This window comes from Hemitrygon akajei, chromosome 11 (genome assembly GCF_048418815.1).
Source record: "Hemitrygon akajei chromosome 11, sHemAka1.3, whole genome shotgun sequence".
NCBI lineage: Eukaryota > Metazoa > Chordata > Chondrichthyes > Myliobatiformes > Dasyatidae > Hemitrygon > Hemitrygon akajei.
This window is the reverse complement of record NC_133134.1, coordinates 160,080,283-160,095,257: the sequence shown is the minus strand read 5'-3', so window position 1 is coordinate 160,095,257 and position 14,975 is coordinate 160,080,283. Positions and strand designations below refer to the sequence as shown.

The following is a 14,975-nucleotide window of genomic DNA, read 5'->3' as shown; positions in this document are numbered from 1 at the left end:
GACTGTTCTATTTAACATAAATTATTATAAATTACAATTATTGCACATTTAGATGGAGACATAACGTAACGATTTTTACTCATGTACGTTTGAAATACAGCCCCATGTGCCACCTAGGTACTAAGGGTTCAGACGACGATATTTGAAATAAGAAATAAAAAATGTAAAAAAATAAAGTCAATTCCAATTCCAGTTTCATTTCTGCAGATCTATGGGCTTGATCAGCAGTGACTAAAGATACGGTGCCCAGTGCTCCAGAGCCTATACAGTGTACCAGGTTGAAACGCAACCTCTCATTGCATTCCTAGAATGATACATTTACTGCTTGTTACACCACTGGCATTTAGGGCAGCAATGAAGATCCTCCATCTCTGTCTGTATAGAAGATTCTTCATTGCTGTTTCTATAACAATTGTTTTTTGACTGGTCAGGGTTGTTAGCCCTGAGCTGAACCCTCAAACCTGGAGCACCGATGGTCCGCTCTTAGTCTGGCTTCTCTCCCTTGACCTCTTTGGCTTGGGTAACCCTACCAAGAGCCAAAGCAGAAAGCCCTGACTCCAGGCTCTCTGGGTCATTGAGGCTCCAAACCTTGCAACAAGGTTGTGGTCCTCTTGGAGGAGAAGGATATCTAGGGATGTGATTTAAATGCCATTACCTCCATGGTGGGAGACTGTGACCAGGAGGACGGACAATGCTTTGGGTTATCAATGTTCATGTTCCACTGTCTAATGTCTCTTGTGTTCACTATAGCATCCAGCAGTAATAAAGGAACTGCATCTCTGGAGGGCTCTGTGAGCCACCTTGTGGTTAGCAGGACACTTTGCCATAAGCTATTTTGAGTTGTGTGTGGTAGTCACTGGCAAGTTTGTCTTTTCCCTTCTGACTCTGCGCTGATCTATAGTGCTAAATGTTCTCTTTCACAGAGGAATTCCATTTAGTCTGAGTTAGTGAATGATTGAATATTTGCAGTTACTTGTCTCATTTGGTGTTACAGGCACTGTGAATTTCCTGGTTGTTTATACTGGTGTAGTTAGCCACCGTTTTAAAAAACAACTACTTGGTTGAATGGAAATCTTCCATCTGTTGTTTCAATATGTTCTCGGGCGATAATGTCAAGGACAATTATTGGCCAATGTTTATTGAACGGATTTGCGGTTGTAAATTTTTGTAACTTTTGGCAATTTTTACCCACTCTCCCTTCTCTTTTTTTCCATTCCCCTTTCTGGCCTTCCTCTTCCTCTTCTCACCTGCCGTCACCTCCACGTGCCCCTCCTCCTTCCCTTTCTCCTGTGGTCCGCTCTCGTCTCCCATCAGATTCCTTCTTCTTCAGCCCTTTACCTTTTCCACCAATCGCCTCCCAGCTTCTCACTTCATCCCTCTCTCCCTCCCACCCACCCTCCTTCCCTGTCACCTGGTCTTATCATCTATCACCCGTCAGCTTGTACTTGCAAATTTCTGCCGGTGTACCGTGGAAAGCATTCTGACTGGCAGCTTCACCATCTGGCATGGGGTGGAGTTGGGGGGGGGGGGGCGGGGTGTGGAACTGCACAGGATTGAAGTAACCTATGGAGAGTTGTAAAATTAGTCAGCTCCATCATGGGCACTAGCCTCCGTTGTATCCAGGACATCTTCAAGGAGCGATGCCACAAAAAGGCAGCATCCATCATTCATGACTCCCATTACCCAGGACATGCCCTCTTCTCATCGCTACCATCAGGAAGGAGGTACAGGAGCCTGAAGGCACACCTGATTCAGGATTAACTTTTCCTGTCTGCCTTCCAATCTCTGACTGGACATTGAACCCATGAATACTACATTTTTTTAAACTTTCTATTTTTGCACTACCTGTTTAACTATTTAAAAGATATACACCTGCTGTAATTCACAGTTTTTCTCTATTATTATGTATTGCATTGTACTGCTACCACAAAGTTAACAAATTTCATGACGTGTCTGATTCCGATTCCCGCCCCATCTTATTCTTCTCACCTTCTTTCTAGTCCTGATGAAATGTCTCAGCCTGAAACATTGACTGCTGCCTGACTTGTTGAGTTCCTCTTGCATTTTGTGTGTGGTACTCTGGATTTCTAGCATTTGTGGAATCTCTCATGTTTGAGTTGTAAAGTGCCTTTGTATGGCCAATGAAAGTTTACTCTTGAAGCACAGTCTCTGTTCTGATGTAGGAAATGAGGCAGCCATTTTGTGCACAGCAAGTGTGATGATGTCATGATCACCTGACAAGTATTAGTCAGGGTCCATTCCATGGCCTTAGAAGTTGGTAATTAGTGTTCTTGGGGTCTTGCTTTTGCATAGATAGAGATGATTTATCTTGTCTCTGTGGGAGTGGGGGGAAAGACATGAGTTTCTTTGTGACTTGACTGGATGAGGAAGTGGAAGGGTGAGTTAGTAAGTTTGCAAATAATATGAAGGTTGGTGATGTGGATAGTGTAGAAGGTTGTTGAAGGTTACAGTGGGACATTGACTGGGCTAAGAAGAGGCAAATGGAGCTCAATCCAGAGAAGTGTGAAATGATGTGCTTTGAATGGTTGAACTTGAAGGCAAAATACAAGGTAACTGGCAGGATTCTTAGCAGTGTGGAGGAACAGAGGGATCTTGGGGTCCTCCTATTGATAAACCTCTGACATCCCCCCATCCTTTCCTCCAAGCACCTTGAAGTTACACCACCCTGGGAAAAAAGTCACCGGCTGTGTGCTCTATCTTAGCCTCTTATCATCTTGTACAACTCTTGTTAAGTCACCTCTCATCCTCCTTCTCTCCAAAGAGAAAAACCCTAGATCGCTCAAAATAATGACAAATCATTACGGCCTATGCAAAAGCAAAAGCCCAGAAGCACTAAATTCAGGTGAGGCAACATTCCACCTGCGAATCTGCTGGGGTTGTCTATTGTGTCCGGTGTTCCTGACGTGGTCTCCTCTACATTGGTGGGACCCATCATAAATTGGGAGACCGCGTTGTCGAGCACCTCCACTCTATCTGGCGAAAGTGGAACTTCCCCATGCTCAAACATTTTAATTCCGATTTCCGTTCCCAGACCGACACGTCTGTCCATGGCCTCCCCATGTGCCAAGATAAAGCCACCCTTATGTTCTGTCTGAGTAGCCTCCAACCTAAGGGCATGAGTATCAATTTCTTCAATTTAAAAAAGATTTCCACTCCCCTCCCCTCTTTTTCTATTCCCCACTCGGACATCTTGCCTCTTCTCACCAGCCTGTCACCCCCCCCCCCCCCCGGGTCCCTCCTTAAGACCGTAAGATATAGGAACAGATTTAGGCCATTTGGCCCATTGAGTCTGCTGTGCCATTTCATCATGGCTGATCCGTTTTCTCTCTCAGCCCCAGTCTCCTGCCTTCTCCCTGTATCGCTTCATGCTCTGACTAATCGAGAATCTATCAAACACTTTCTCCCATGGTCCACTCTCCTCTCAGATTCCTCCTTCTCCAGCCCTTTATCTTTACACCACACCTGGCTTCGCCTATCACCTTCGAGCTATCCTCCTTCCCCTCCCCCCCCCACCTTTTTATTCTGGTGTCTTCCCCCTTTTTCAGTCCTGAAGAAGGGTCTTGGCCTGAAACATCATTTATTTTCATTTCATTATTCAATTCATTTACACCGATGCTGCCTGACCTGCATTTTGTGTGTGTTCACATGACATCAATTTTGAATGTGAATCTTACTTGCATATTATCATCATCAGTCTCACCCTGTCGTTAGCACCAAATAAAAAAACAAAATTTCAGGAAAACTAATTCCATTCCACTTGTAAGAAATGTCTAAATGTCGAGACTTGTCTCCAATTTTTTTTTCCAATAACAACTCTAATTAATATGGCGGCAACACGAGTGAATCTGCAGATGCTGGAAATAAATAAAAACACAAAATGCTGGCAGAACTCAGCAGGCCAGACAGCATCTATGGGAGGAGGTAATAACGACGTTTCGGGCCGAAACCCTTCATCGGGAGTCAAGGTTTCGGCCCAAAACGTCGTCGCTACCTCCTCCCATAGATGCTGTCTGGCCTGCTGAGTTCTGCCAGCATTTTATGTTTTTATCTAATTAATATGGAGTAGCATTCTGAAGCATTATCACTGGAGCAGGGGTTCCCAACATTTTTCATGCCATAGACATTATCCCCATTGTTAGCCGAGGGGGTCTGTGGACCCCAGATTGGGAACCCCTGCACCGGAGCACTATGAATGGAAAAATTGTCACTGGCCCCCAGATACCGACGGAAGAAGTGGGTAGATGTTAAAGTTGTGAATTCAAAGGAAGAAAGAGAACTTCCTGTAAACTGGAGAACTTTGCCAGCTGAAGGCGTGGTCGTGATTTATACCAGGTTCCTTGGCAGGTTCTTCTGTTCGTTATGGTTTGGTTTGATTCAAATTTGTTTAAAATTCAAAACTGTTTAATATCATTCTTCAGCACACAAGTATAAAGGAGAACAGAATGATTGTCACTCTGCATCCGATGGAGCAATAAATAACATATTAAGCATAATGAACGCAATTAAAACCACATTAAATATAAACATCCTCTCATACCTAGTGTCACCTTATGTACATACAATCAGTCTACGTATACATTGTACATAAAGTGACACTAGGCACAGGAATGTCTGTACATAAGGTGACTGACTGAAAATGATAAAGTCGTGGTGGGTTAGTGGGTGGAGGTGCTGATCAGCCCAACAGCTTGGGGAAGTAACTGTTCTTATTTATTTATTGAGATAGAGTGTGGAATAGGCCCTTCCAACCCTTCAAGCTGCACCGCCCAGCAATTCTCCAGTTTTTAAACCCAGCCTAATCATGCGACAATTTACGATGACCAATTAACTTACCGACCGGTACGTCTGTAGACTGTCGTAGGAAACCGGAGCACCAGGAGGAAACCCACACAGTCACGGGGAGAACATACAAACTCCTTGCAGGCTGTGGCAGAAATTGAGTCTGGTGGTCCTGGTGTGGGTGATACCTAGCCTCCTCCCTGATGGGAGTGGGACAAGCAGTCCATAAGCAGGGTGGGTGAGATCCTTTATGATATTGCTGGCCTTTAATTTCTGCCACCTTCCTGTATACATGACCTCGATGGCGGCTGGCTGAGTGTAACAGTGGGAGTAACCGCTTTCATTATCACTCTGCTTACAGCTTTCCAGACTCCAACCGGAATGCCATTTGGGACGGTGAATCTTATGAACGGGGTGAATCCCGGTGAGACGCCAGTCACGTGCACTGCAGGAATCGGCACCTTCATACTGGAGTTTGCTACGCTGAGCCGCTTGACAGGTGACCCCGTGTTTGAGGAGGTGGCGAGAAAGGCACTGGACGGATTGTGGAAAAGCCGGTCGGACATTGGCCTTGTGAGTGATCCTCAACTCTATTTGGGGCTTGGAAGTTTTCACCTTCGTCTTTGGCTCGTTTTGGGGATGATTTTTATAGTCACTACATTGGGCAGAATTACATCGTTTTCTCGGCTTAGAGGTTCCGTAGTAACTTGCCACTGAGCTGGTTTGGAAAGTTAGTTGATTATTCTTTCGTGTACTGAGCTATTTTAAAAAGCTTTTGTTTTATGTTATTGTTGGGATACAGTGTGGAATAGACCCTCTCTGGTCCCTCAAACTGCACCGCCCAGCAGTTCCCCCTCCCCCCCCAAGCCTAATCACAGGACTATTTGCAATGACTGATTAACCTACCAACTGGAATGCCTTTGGGTTGTGGGAGGAAACCGGAACAGCCGAAGTAAACTCACAGCGATGATGAGAACATATGAGCTCTTTACAGGCAGGGGCAGGGATTGAACCCAGGTCACCTGTGCTATAAAGCAATGTGCTAACCCCTACGCCACCTTGCTGCCTCCCCCCCCCCCCCCCCCCCGCCATCCATAAAGATCGTATCACCTCAGTAGGTGCATCGAGGTGGTACAGGGGAAAGGCAATAACAGGGTGCAGAAGGAAGTGTCACAGTTGCAGGGGAAGTGCAGTGCAGGTGGACAATGTGGTGTAAGTGCTGTGGCCAGGTAAATTGTGAGGTCGAGTCCCTCTTTTGTTTATTTTATATATTGAGATACAGTGCGGAGTAGGCTCTTCTGGCCCTTCGAGCGACACCACCCAGCAATTCTCCCAATTTAATCGTATCCTAATCATGGACAATTTACAATGACCAATTAACCTACCAGCCGGTAGGTCTTTGGGCTGTGGGAGGAAACTGGGACACCCGGAGAAAAGCTACGTGGTCACAGGGAGAACGTACGAATTCCTTGCAGGCGTGGGTAGGGGGATTCCCTATGCTATGGACCCCTACCATTAACTGAGGGGTCTGTGGACTCCCAGTTGGGAATCCCTGTACCCGGGAATCATTCAGTAGTCTTAGAGCAAGATAGAAGCTGTCCTTGAGCCTGATGGTGTGTGCTTACTGGCTTTGGTATCTTCTACCTAATGGGAGTGGGGGGAGAAGGGAGAATGACCAGGACGGGAGGGGTTTTTGATTGCGTTGGCTGTTTTACTGAGGCAGTGAACAATTGTACACAGTAATGACAGCAAGTAAAATCTCCCTACTCAATGATAATCATTTCTGCAACTTTACTAATCCAGGCTCGTGCCCTTCCCTATCCCCACTCTGGAGACATCCAGTCATCTGACTGATAGGTGAATTTTTAGTAACGACCAACAAATAAATGTTTTCTGTGCACAAACTCTGCATTTTATAAACTACGTTCTCAACACGATGCTTAGATGACGTACCATACGTTGTCCTCTAGAGGACCACAACCTTGTTGTAGGGTTTGGAGGCTTGCATGCCTCAATGACCCAGAGAGCTACCAGGGCTTTATGCTTTGGTGCTTGGTAGGGTCACCCACGCCAAAGAGGTCAAAGGTTAGAGGCCAGAGTAAGAGTGGTCTGCTGGCCCTCCTGGATTGAGGGTTCAGTTCAGGACTGACAACCTGACTAGTAAAACAAAATTGTTACACCAACAGCAATGAAGAATCCATCTACAACCAAGTGTGACAGTATTCCTGAGTCTCCACCCGGGGACTTGCATAGGTGACGGTAGTGACTGACTCAATGAAGGAAGCCCAGAGATGGAGAACCTTCATTGCTGCCCTCAACCCTGGCAGTGTAATGGGCAGTCTTACAAGCCCAAGGGGGTGGTGGAGGCCAAGGTTCTCTCAGTATTGGTAGCGTGTGAATTGTCAGGGTATAATAAGCTACAGACCAAGTGCTGGGAGATGGGATCTGGCACAGGTGGACTCTTGACAGTCAATGTGGATTGGTAGGTTTGTGCTGTGTTCTGTGACACAGTAAAATTGAGAAGACCTTTGTGTGTTTTACCAGCAAGGCTCAATGTGATCATCTTGAATTTCTGGATTCTCTTGGTGAAGGAACTCCCACCTGTGCTGTGAAGGAAGGAGTTCTGGGATATAGACCTAGTAATCATGAAGGACCAAGGTTGTGTACGAGGGCCTTGGAGAGGTCACAGTGTTCCCGTGGAGGTTGTCAATTTGGGAGCTGGCAGCATAGACTGGGTGAGCAACTAGTGTGTTTTGGAGATGGTGCACGCAGTAGAGTCATGGTACGCTAGTGAATAGGTGCTTATCGTGGCTGGTAAGTTGCCAGTCAACTGTGCTAACTAGTCCTGGATGGCGGCAAGCTTCATCAAGTGTCGTTGGAGTTATGTCAACCAGGCAAGTTGGAGAGTGTTCCATCATGTCTTTGACTTGTGTCTTGTAGACAGTAGAAGGGTTTTGTGGTGTCAGGAAGTGAGTCAACTTGCTCCAGAATATCCAGTCACTGACCTGTTCTTGATATTTATATAACACACACAAAATGCTGAAGGAACTCAGCAGGCCAGGCAGCATCTACAGAAAAGAGTACAGTCGACGTTTCGGGCCGAGACCCTTCAGCAGGATTGTTCTCTTTCCCTATGGATGCTGCCTGGCCTGCTGAGTTCCTCCAGCATTTTGTGTGTGTTGCTTGGATTTCCAGCATCTGCAGATTTTCATATACAGATCATCATCTGTATATACACATCAGCATATACAGATCGTAGCAAGTTGTTTGTCTTGATATTTATGTGGCCGGTTGATATGACTGGGGGACTATGTAATGGTAATGCCATTAAACGTCAGAAGCATGTGGCCACAACAGGAAATGCTGGAAGAACTCGGCAGCATCTGCGGGAGAAAAGGAATGATCAGTGTTTCAAATTCCAGTGCTTGCAGTCTGTGTCTTCAAAAGTTCGAAGCAATCAACAGGTTCTTCTAGAGAAAGTTCTTTGACATGAAGAATCTTCTTTCTACACAGCTGCAGCCTGACCTGCCGAGTATTTCCAGCATCTGCGGTTTTTTGGATTTTCACTTACCGTGGGAGGTCAGACTTTTGTGGCATTTAAATGTTACTTGCCGCTTATGAACCCGTGCCTTAATTGTAAATCTGACTGCATGCAGGTGTCATCGCTGATTAACTGGATTCTGAAAACTCACACTGGTTCCTCAGTCACACTTTCTTTACTTGTGCACAAGTTGAACAGCCCGGCCTGTCACCAAATTGTTCCGAAATCCGAACAGAGAAATTCCATTTTTATACAGAATTGACTGGCAGGTACAAATATTGGTAACCTTATATACGTTCAAATTCCTGACTTGCAAGTTCAATCCCATTCCCAATGCAGGTGTTAAAAATCAATAGAAACAATTCCCGACGCTGCCTGGAAGGAGCGTGTATGTTCTCCCGTGATCGCACGGGTTTCTTCCAGGTGCTCCGGTTTTCTAAGACATACCAGTTGGCAGGTTACTGGTCAATGTAAACTGTCCCGTGATTTAGGCTGGCATTAAATTAGAGGTTACAGGGTTAGGGTTAGAGTTTCTCTCTGTCTCTGAAGCCCATCAAAAAACCTGTCTCCCCAAGCACCTCTTAAACAAACTAATCATATTGGAGCAACACACACAAAATGTTGGAGAAACTCAGCAGGTCAGGCAGCATCTATGGAAATGAATAAATAGTGGTTGGTTTGGACCAAGACCCTTCTTCAGGACTGGAAAGGAAGGGGCAGACAGCAGCATAAAAAGGTGGGGAGAGGGAAGGAGGATAGCTGTAAGGTCATAGGTGAAGCCAGGTGGATTGGAAAGATAAAGGGCCAGAGAAGAAGGAGGAATCCTATCAGAGGAGAGAGTGGACCAAGTGCAAGGGAACATTCAAGAAAGAAATCAGGAAGGCTAAAAGAAGGCATGAGACAAGGTGAAGGAGAATCCTAAGGGAATCTATAGGTACGTTAAGAACGGAAGGATTGTAAAGGACAAATCTGGTCCCATGGAAGATCAGAATGGCAATCCATGTGTGGAGCCTAAAGAGAAGGGGGAGATCTTCAATGAATTTTTTACATCTGTGTTTACTCAGACACAGAGTCTACAGAAGTAGACAAAGTGGCATCAACTTCATGGGCCCTGTACAGCTTACAGAGCAGGATATGTCTGCTGTCCTGGGGCAAATTAGGCTGGATAAATCTCCAGGGCCCAACAAGATGTTTCCCTTGGATCCTGTGGGAGGCAAGTGCAGAAATTGCTGGGACCCTTGGAGAGGTATTTAAATCATCCTTAGCGACAGTTGAGGTTCCAGAGGATTGGAGGATAGCCAATGTTGTTCCACTGTTCGAGAAATACTCTAAAAGTAAATCAAGAAATTATAGGCGATGAGCCTGATATCAGTAGTGGGAAAGTTATTGGAAAGTATTCTAAGGGACCAGATATATAAGTATTTGGAAAGACATGGACTGATTAAGGATAGTCAGCATGGCTTTGTGTGTGGTAGGTCATGTCTAATCAATCCTATAGAGTTTTTTGAGGAAGTTACCAGAAAAGTGGATGAAGGCAAGGCTGTGGTTGTTGTCTACATGGACTTAGCAAGGCATTTGACAAGGCATGTGAGACTGGACAAGAAGGTTCAATCGCTTGGCATTCAAGGTGAGGTAGTAAATTGGCTTTGTGTGTAAAGTCAGAGAGCGGTAGTAGATGGTTGCCTCTCTGACTGGAGGCCTGTGACTGCCGGAGTACCACAGGGACTGGTGCTGGGTCTAATATTATTTGTCATCTATATCCACGATCTGGATGATAATGTGGTTAATTGGATCAGCAAATTTACTGATTACAACAAGATTGAAGGGTGTAGTGGGCAGTGAGAAAGGCTATCATGGCTTGCAGCAGGATCTGGACCAGCTGGAAAAATGGACTGAAAAATGACAGATGGAATTTAATGCAGACAAATGTGAGGTAGGACCAACCAGGGTAGGTCTTACATAGTGAATGGTAGAGCACTTAAGAGTAAGGTAGAACAAAGGGTTCTGAACATACAGTTCCATGATTCATTGAAAGTGACATCGCTGGTAGATAGAGTCGTTTAAAAAAAACTTTTGGCACAATGGCCTTCATAAATCAAAGTATTGAGTACAGGAGATGGGACGTTATCTTGAATTTGTACGAGACATTAGTGTGGCCTAATTTGGAGTATTGTGTGTAGTTTTGGTCACCTACCTACAGGAAAGGCATAAATAATGTTGAAAGAGTACAGAGAAAATTGAGTACAAGAAATGAATCAGGGGGGACATCACGTGATGACGTAGGATCGAGGCGCAGGGACCCAGCTCTCCCGTAAAAAGTTAATAAATTAATGTTTAAATGAAGAAAAGTTAGTCAATACTTTCTAAAAGTTACTTATAAATGACTCTGGACTGTGTCAAGCTATGCCTCAAGGAAGGAAGATGAAGAAAACTAATACCGGGAAGACTACGCAAGTTGGAACAAGAACAAGGCCCACGTCTACCGAGGAACCGCGGTCTCAGGTACATTATATCACCGGTGATACGGAACAGGAGACTGTGGCAACATTGGCCACAGGAAAAGACCATCGTGAGCTGCGCAAACGCGAAGGATGGAGCATGCGCAAACGGGAGCAACAAGAACTACAAAGCCCAGCTACCACTGCAACTGAAAGTGATAGCGAATCGGAGGGAGAGTCAAATCTCTCGGAAGGATCAGCTGAAGAAGGAGATAAAAGTCCTTCTAGAAATATAGAAAAGACTTTGAGGCAAATAATGCGTAAATTAGACACATTAAAAGTAATTAAAAATAATCAAAGAATACTCGGAAAAAAAAATGACCAATATGGAGATTATGCTTGATAAAATGGCAAAGAGACAGGAAAAAATGGAAAAAAGAATTACGGACTTGGAAACTACAACGGAAGACATGGTTGAAAGAATGGACAAAATGGAAAAGGAAAATACTGCTTGGACATCAGAAAGAAAACAATTTATGGAAAAAATTGATAAGCTTGAAAATCTCAGTAGACGAAATAATATTAAAATTGTTGGACTTAAAGAAGATATAGAAGGAGAAGATCCAATAACTTTTTTTCAAAAATGGATCCCTAAAAAATTGGAAATGGAAAGAGAAACTCCAATTGAGATCGAAAGGGCTCATAGATCCTTAAGGTCAAGACCTCGAGCTGATCAAAACCCACGATCAATTTTGATAAAATGCTTACGATACCAAGACAAAGAAAAGATCCTGAAGGCCGCTGCCCAAAGTGCCAAAAATAGAAACTGGCCACTGATGATAGCAGGGAAACCAGTTCTTTTTTATCCGGATATAAGTTACAACCTGTTGAAGAGAAAGAAGGAATTTAACCCAGTGAAAAAAGCCTTATGGGAAAAGGGTTATAAATTTACAATGCGTCATCCAGCAACACTGATAATTTTTTTGGAGGAGGGAAATTTTTTTTTTGCCGATTATCGAAAAGCAGAGGAGTTTGTACAAGAACTTCCATCTATTCGCTAATTACACATAGAGGCTTCCAAACGTAATGGATTAAAGATGAAGATAGACCCAAGGAACAGAAGTGATGGACATTTATGGATATTATAGAAGAGAAAAGCAAAATTTTAGAAATACTAAATGAGAATAGTATTTTTTTTCTCTTCTTATACATATACTTTTTTATGTTGCGGGGGGGGCTGGGAGGCTGTGGATCGGTTACTGCGGGATTCACGTGTGTAATCATGTCGGTTGCCATGACCCGTACAGTAGAGGGGGGTAATGTTGTGTTTTTTTTCCACAACATTAGTAGGGGGGTATTTTGGGTTTTTTTCTTTATATTTTAATTTTTTTCTATCTTTTTGCCTGGATGATTGGTGGAGACACACATAGCAACATGGAGATTTTTATAAAGATTTCCCAGGATACCACGAAAGTGGAAAGATTAGGTATTATTATAGATTGGAGTAATATAATAAAAAAAAATAATGACTAATCTACTAAATTTTTTAAGTTTTAATGTTAATGGGCTTAATGGGCCAGTAAAAAGAAAAAGAATTTTAACATATATTTAAAAAAAAAATGAGAACTCCGTGGAGCATGTGGGGATCTTCCAACATCCAGGCAATCCCTTTGTTTTTCTTTCTTATTTTTTTTTAATAGGGATGTTAGGGGGGAGGGGGGCTGGGTAACACTTTTTTTTCATACACATTTATTCTGTAACTATTTGAAAACAATAAAAAAAGTTAAAAAAAAAAGAAGAAATTAATCAGAAGGGCTAAAGAGAGTACGAGGTTGCTCTGGCAGACAAGGTGAAGGAGAATCCTAAGGGATTCTATAGATATGTTAAGAGCAAAAGGATTGCAAGGGACAAAACTAGTCCCATGGAAGATCAGAATGGCAATCCATGTGTGGAGCCTAAAGAGAAGGGGGAGATCTTCAATGAATTTTTTACATCCGTGTTTACGCAGGAGACAGATACAGAGTCTACAGAAGTAGACAAAGGGGCATCAACTTCATGGACCATGTGTAGATTAGAGGGGGTGGTGTTTGCTGTCTCGAGGCAAATTAGGGTGGATAAATTCCCAGGGCTTGACGAGCTGTTCCCTCAGACTCTGTGGGAGGCAAGTGCAGAGATCATCCAAAGTGATAGCTGAGGTACCAGAGGATTGGAGGATAGTCAGTGTTGTTCCGGCGTTTAAGAAGGCTCCAAAATAAACTAGGAGATTATAGATCTGACATCAGTAGTTATTGGAAAGGTATTCTAAGGGACCAGATATATACAGTGCCAATAAAAAGTATTCACCACCCTTGGAAGTTTTCATGTTTTATTGTTTTACAACATTGAATCACAGATTTAATTTGGCTTTTTTTTTGACACCGATCAACAGATAACCTTATTTCGTGTCAAAGTGAAAACAAATTTCTACAAATTGGTTTAAATTTATTGCAATTATTAAACACAAATAATTAATTGCATAAGTATTCACCCGCTTCAAGTCAGTATTTAGTAGATGCACATTTGGCAGCAAACACAGCCTGGAGTCTGTGTGGACGGGTCTCTATCAGCTTTGCACATCTGGACACTGCCATTTTACCCCCATTCTTTTACAAAACTGCTCAAGCTCTGTCAGATTGCATGGGGATCGTGAGTGAACAGCCATTTTCAAGTCCAGCCACAAATTCTCAATTGGATCGAGGTCTGGACTCTGACTTGGCCGCTCCAGGACATGAACTTTGTTTTTTTTAAGCCATTCCTGTGTAGGTTTGGCTTTATACTTGATTGATTGTCTTGGTGGAAAACATTTTTTTCTCATCACAGTTCTCTTGCATACTGCATTATTTTTTTCCTCCAGGATTTCCCTGTATTTTGCTGCATTCATTTTACCCTCTACCTTCACAAGCCTTCCAGGGCCTGCTGCAGTGAAGCATCCCCACAGCATGATGCAGCCACCACCATGCTTCACGGTAGGGATGGTGTGTTTTTGATCATGTGCAGTGTTTGGCTTACACCAAACATAGCGTTTAGTCTTATCACCAAAAAGCTCAATTTTGGTTTCATCGGACCATTCTTCCAGCTGACTTCAGAGTCTCCCCACTGCATTTTCTATGCAGCATCTGATCCAGAGTAACCATCATTTTGTTCTCCTGTACTTGTGTGCTGAAGAATGACAATAAACTATCTCGTATCGTAGACCATCAGACCATATGAGTAATGGTCTCTGCAGAATTAGCCAAACCTGACCCTTCCCACATACTTTAAAAAAAAACCTGTGATTTCTGGAACAACGACTGAGTAAAACTCAAGTATAGGAGGACTACTTCATAAGACATAGGAGCAGAATTAGGCTATTTAGCCCATTGAGTCTTCTCTGCCATTTCATCATGGCTTATTTATTATCCCCCTCAACGCCATTCTCTTACCCTCTCCCCATGACCTTTGATGCTATTACGAATCACAAATGTATTCATCTCCACTTGAACTATACCCATTGGCTTGGCCTCCATCGCCATCTGTGGCAGTGATTCAGCTGCATCTGCTGAAGAAATTTCTCCTCATCTCTGTTCTAAAGGGACATACCTCTATTCTGAGACTGTGCTCTTTGGTCCTAGACTCCCCCACTATAGAAAACATCCTCTCCACGTTCACTGTCTAGGCCTTTCAATATTCAATACATTTTCATGAGTCCACCTCCCCCCCCAATTATTCTTCTAAACTGAAGTGTGTACAGACCCAGAGCCATCAAATGCTCCCCAGGAATCAACCTCGTGAACCTCCTCTGGGACCCTCTCTAATGGCAGCACACCCAAAGTTGCTCACAACACTCTTAATTTTCTTTCAAAGCGTATTGATTTCCAGTTGATGTGGATTACTGCAGAAGTTACACTTGTACTTTGGTCCAGGGAGAGCTTCGTTATCAACTACAAAGACGAATGTGACACTAATGGGATTTAGTTTCTTTCTACCAAGGACGGAATCTTCTGTATATCATGAATTGGTGATCCATTATTTCAAGAGTCTTGACTATATTGATCGCTGTGGTTACTCTGTCTTCAAATCTCTCGCATGAAGGCACTTCCTAAACTAAAACTACAGTACTCTAATTCTTGTGTAAAATATCAAATTCCCTTGGGTACTCCAGCTTATCACAAACATGG

At 43.6% G+C, this 14,975-nt stretch overlaps 1 protein-coding gene across 1 annotated transcript in view; it reads left to right on the top strand.

Moving 5' to 3' along the window:
- The window catches only part of edem2 (ER degradation enhancer, mannosidase alpha-like 2), a 46,180-nt gene that overhangs the window by 15,858 nt on the left and 15,347 nt on the right, over window positions 1–14,975 (top strand). Inside the window, exon 6 of the mRNA XM_073062073.1 lies at window positions 5,162–5,373. Within this exon, the coding sequence (XP_072918174.1) occupies window positions 5,162–5,373 (212 nt within the window). The remainder of the gene's footprint in view (window positions 1–5,161; window positions 5,374–14,975) is intronic.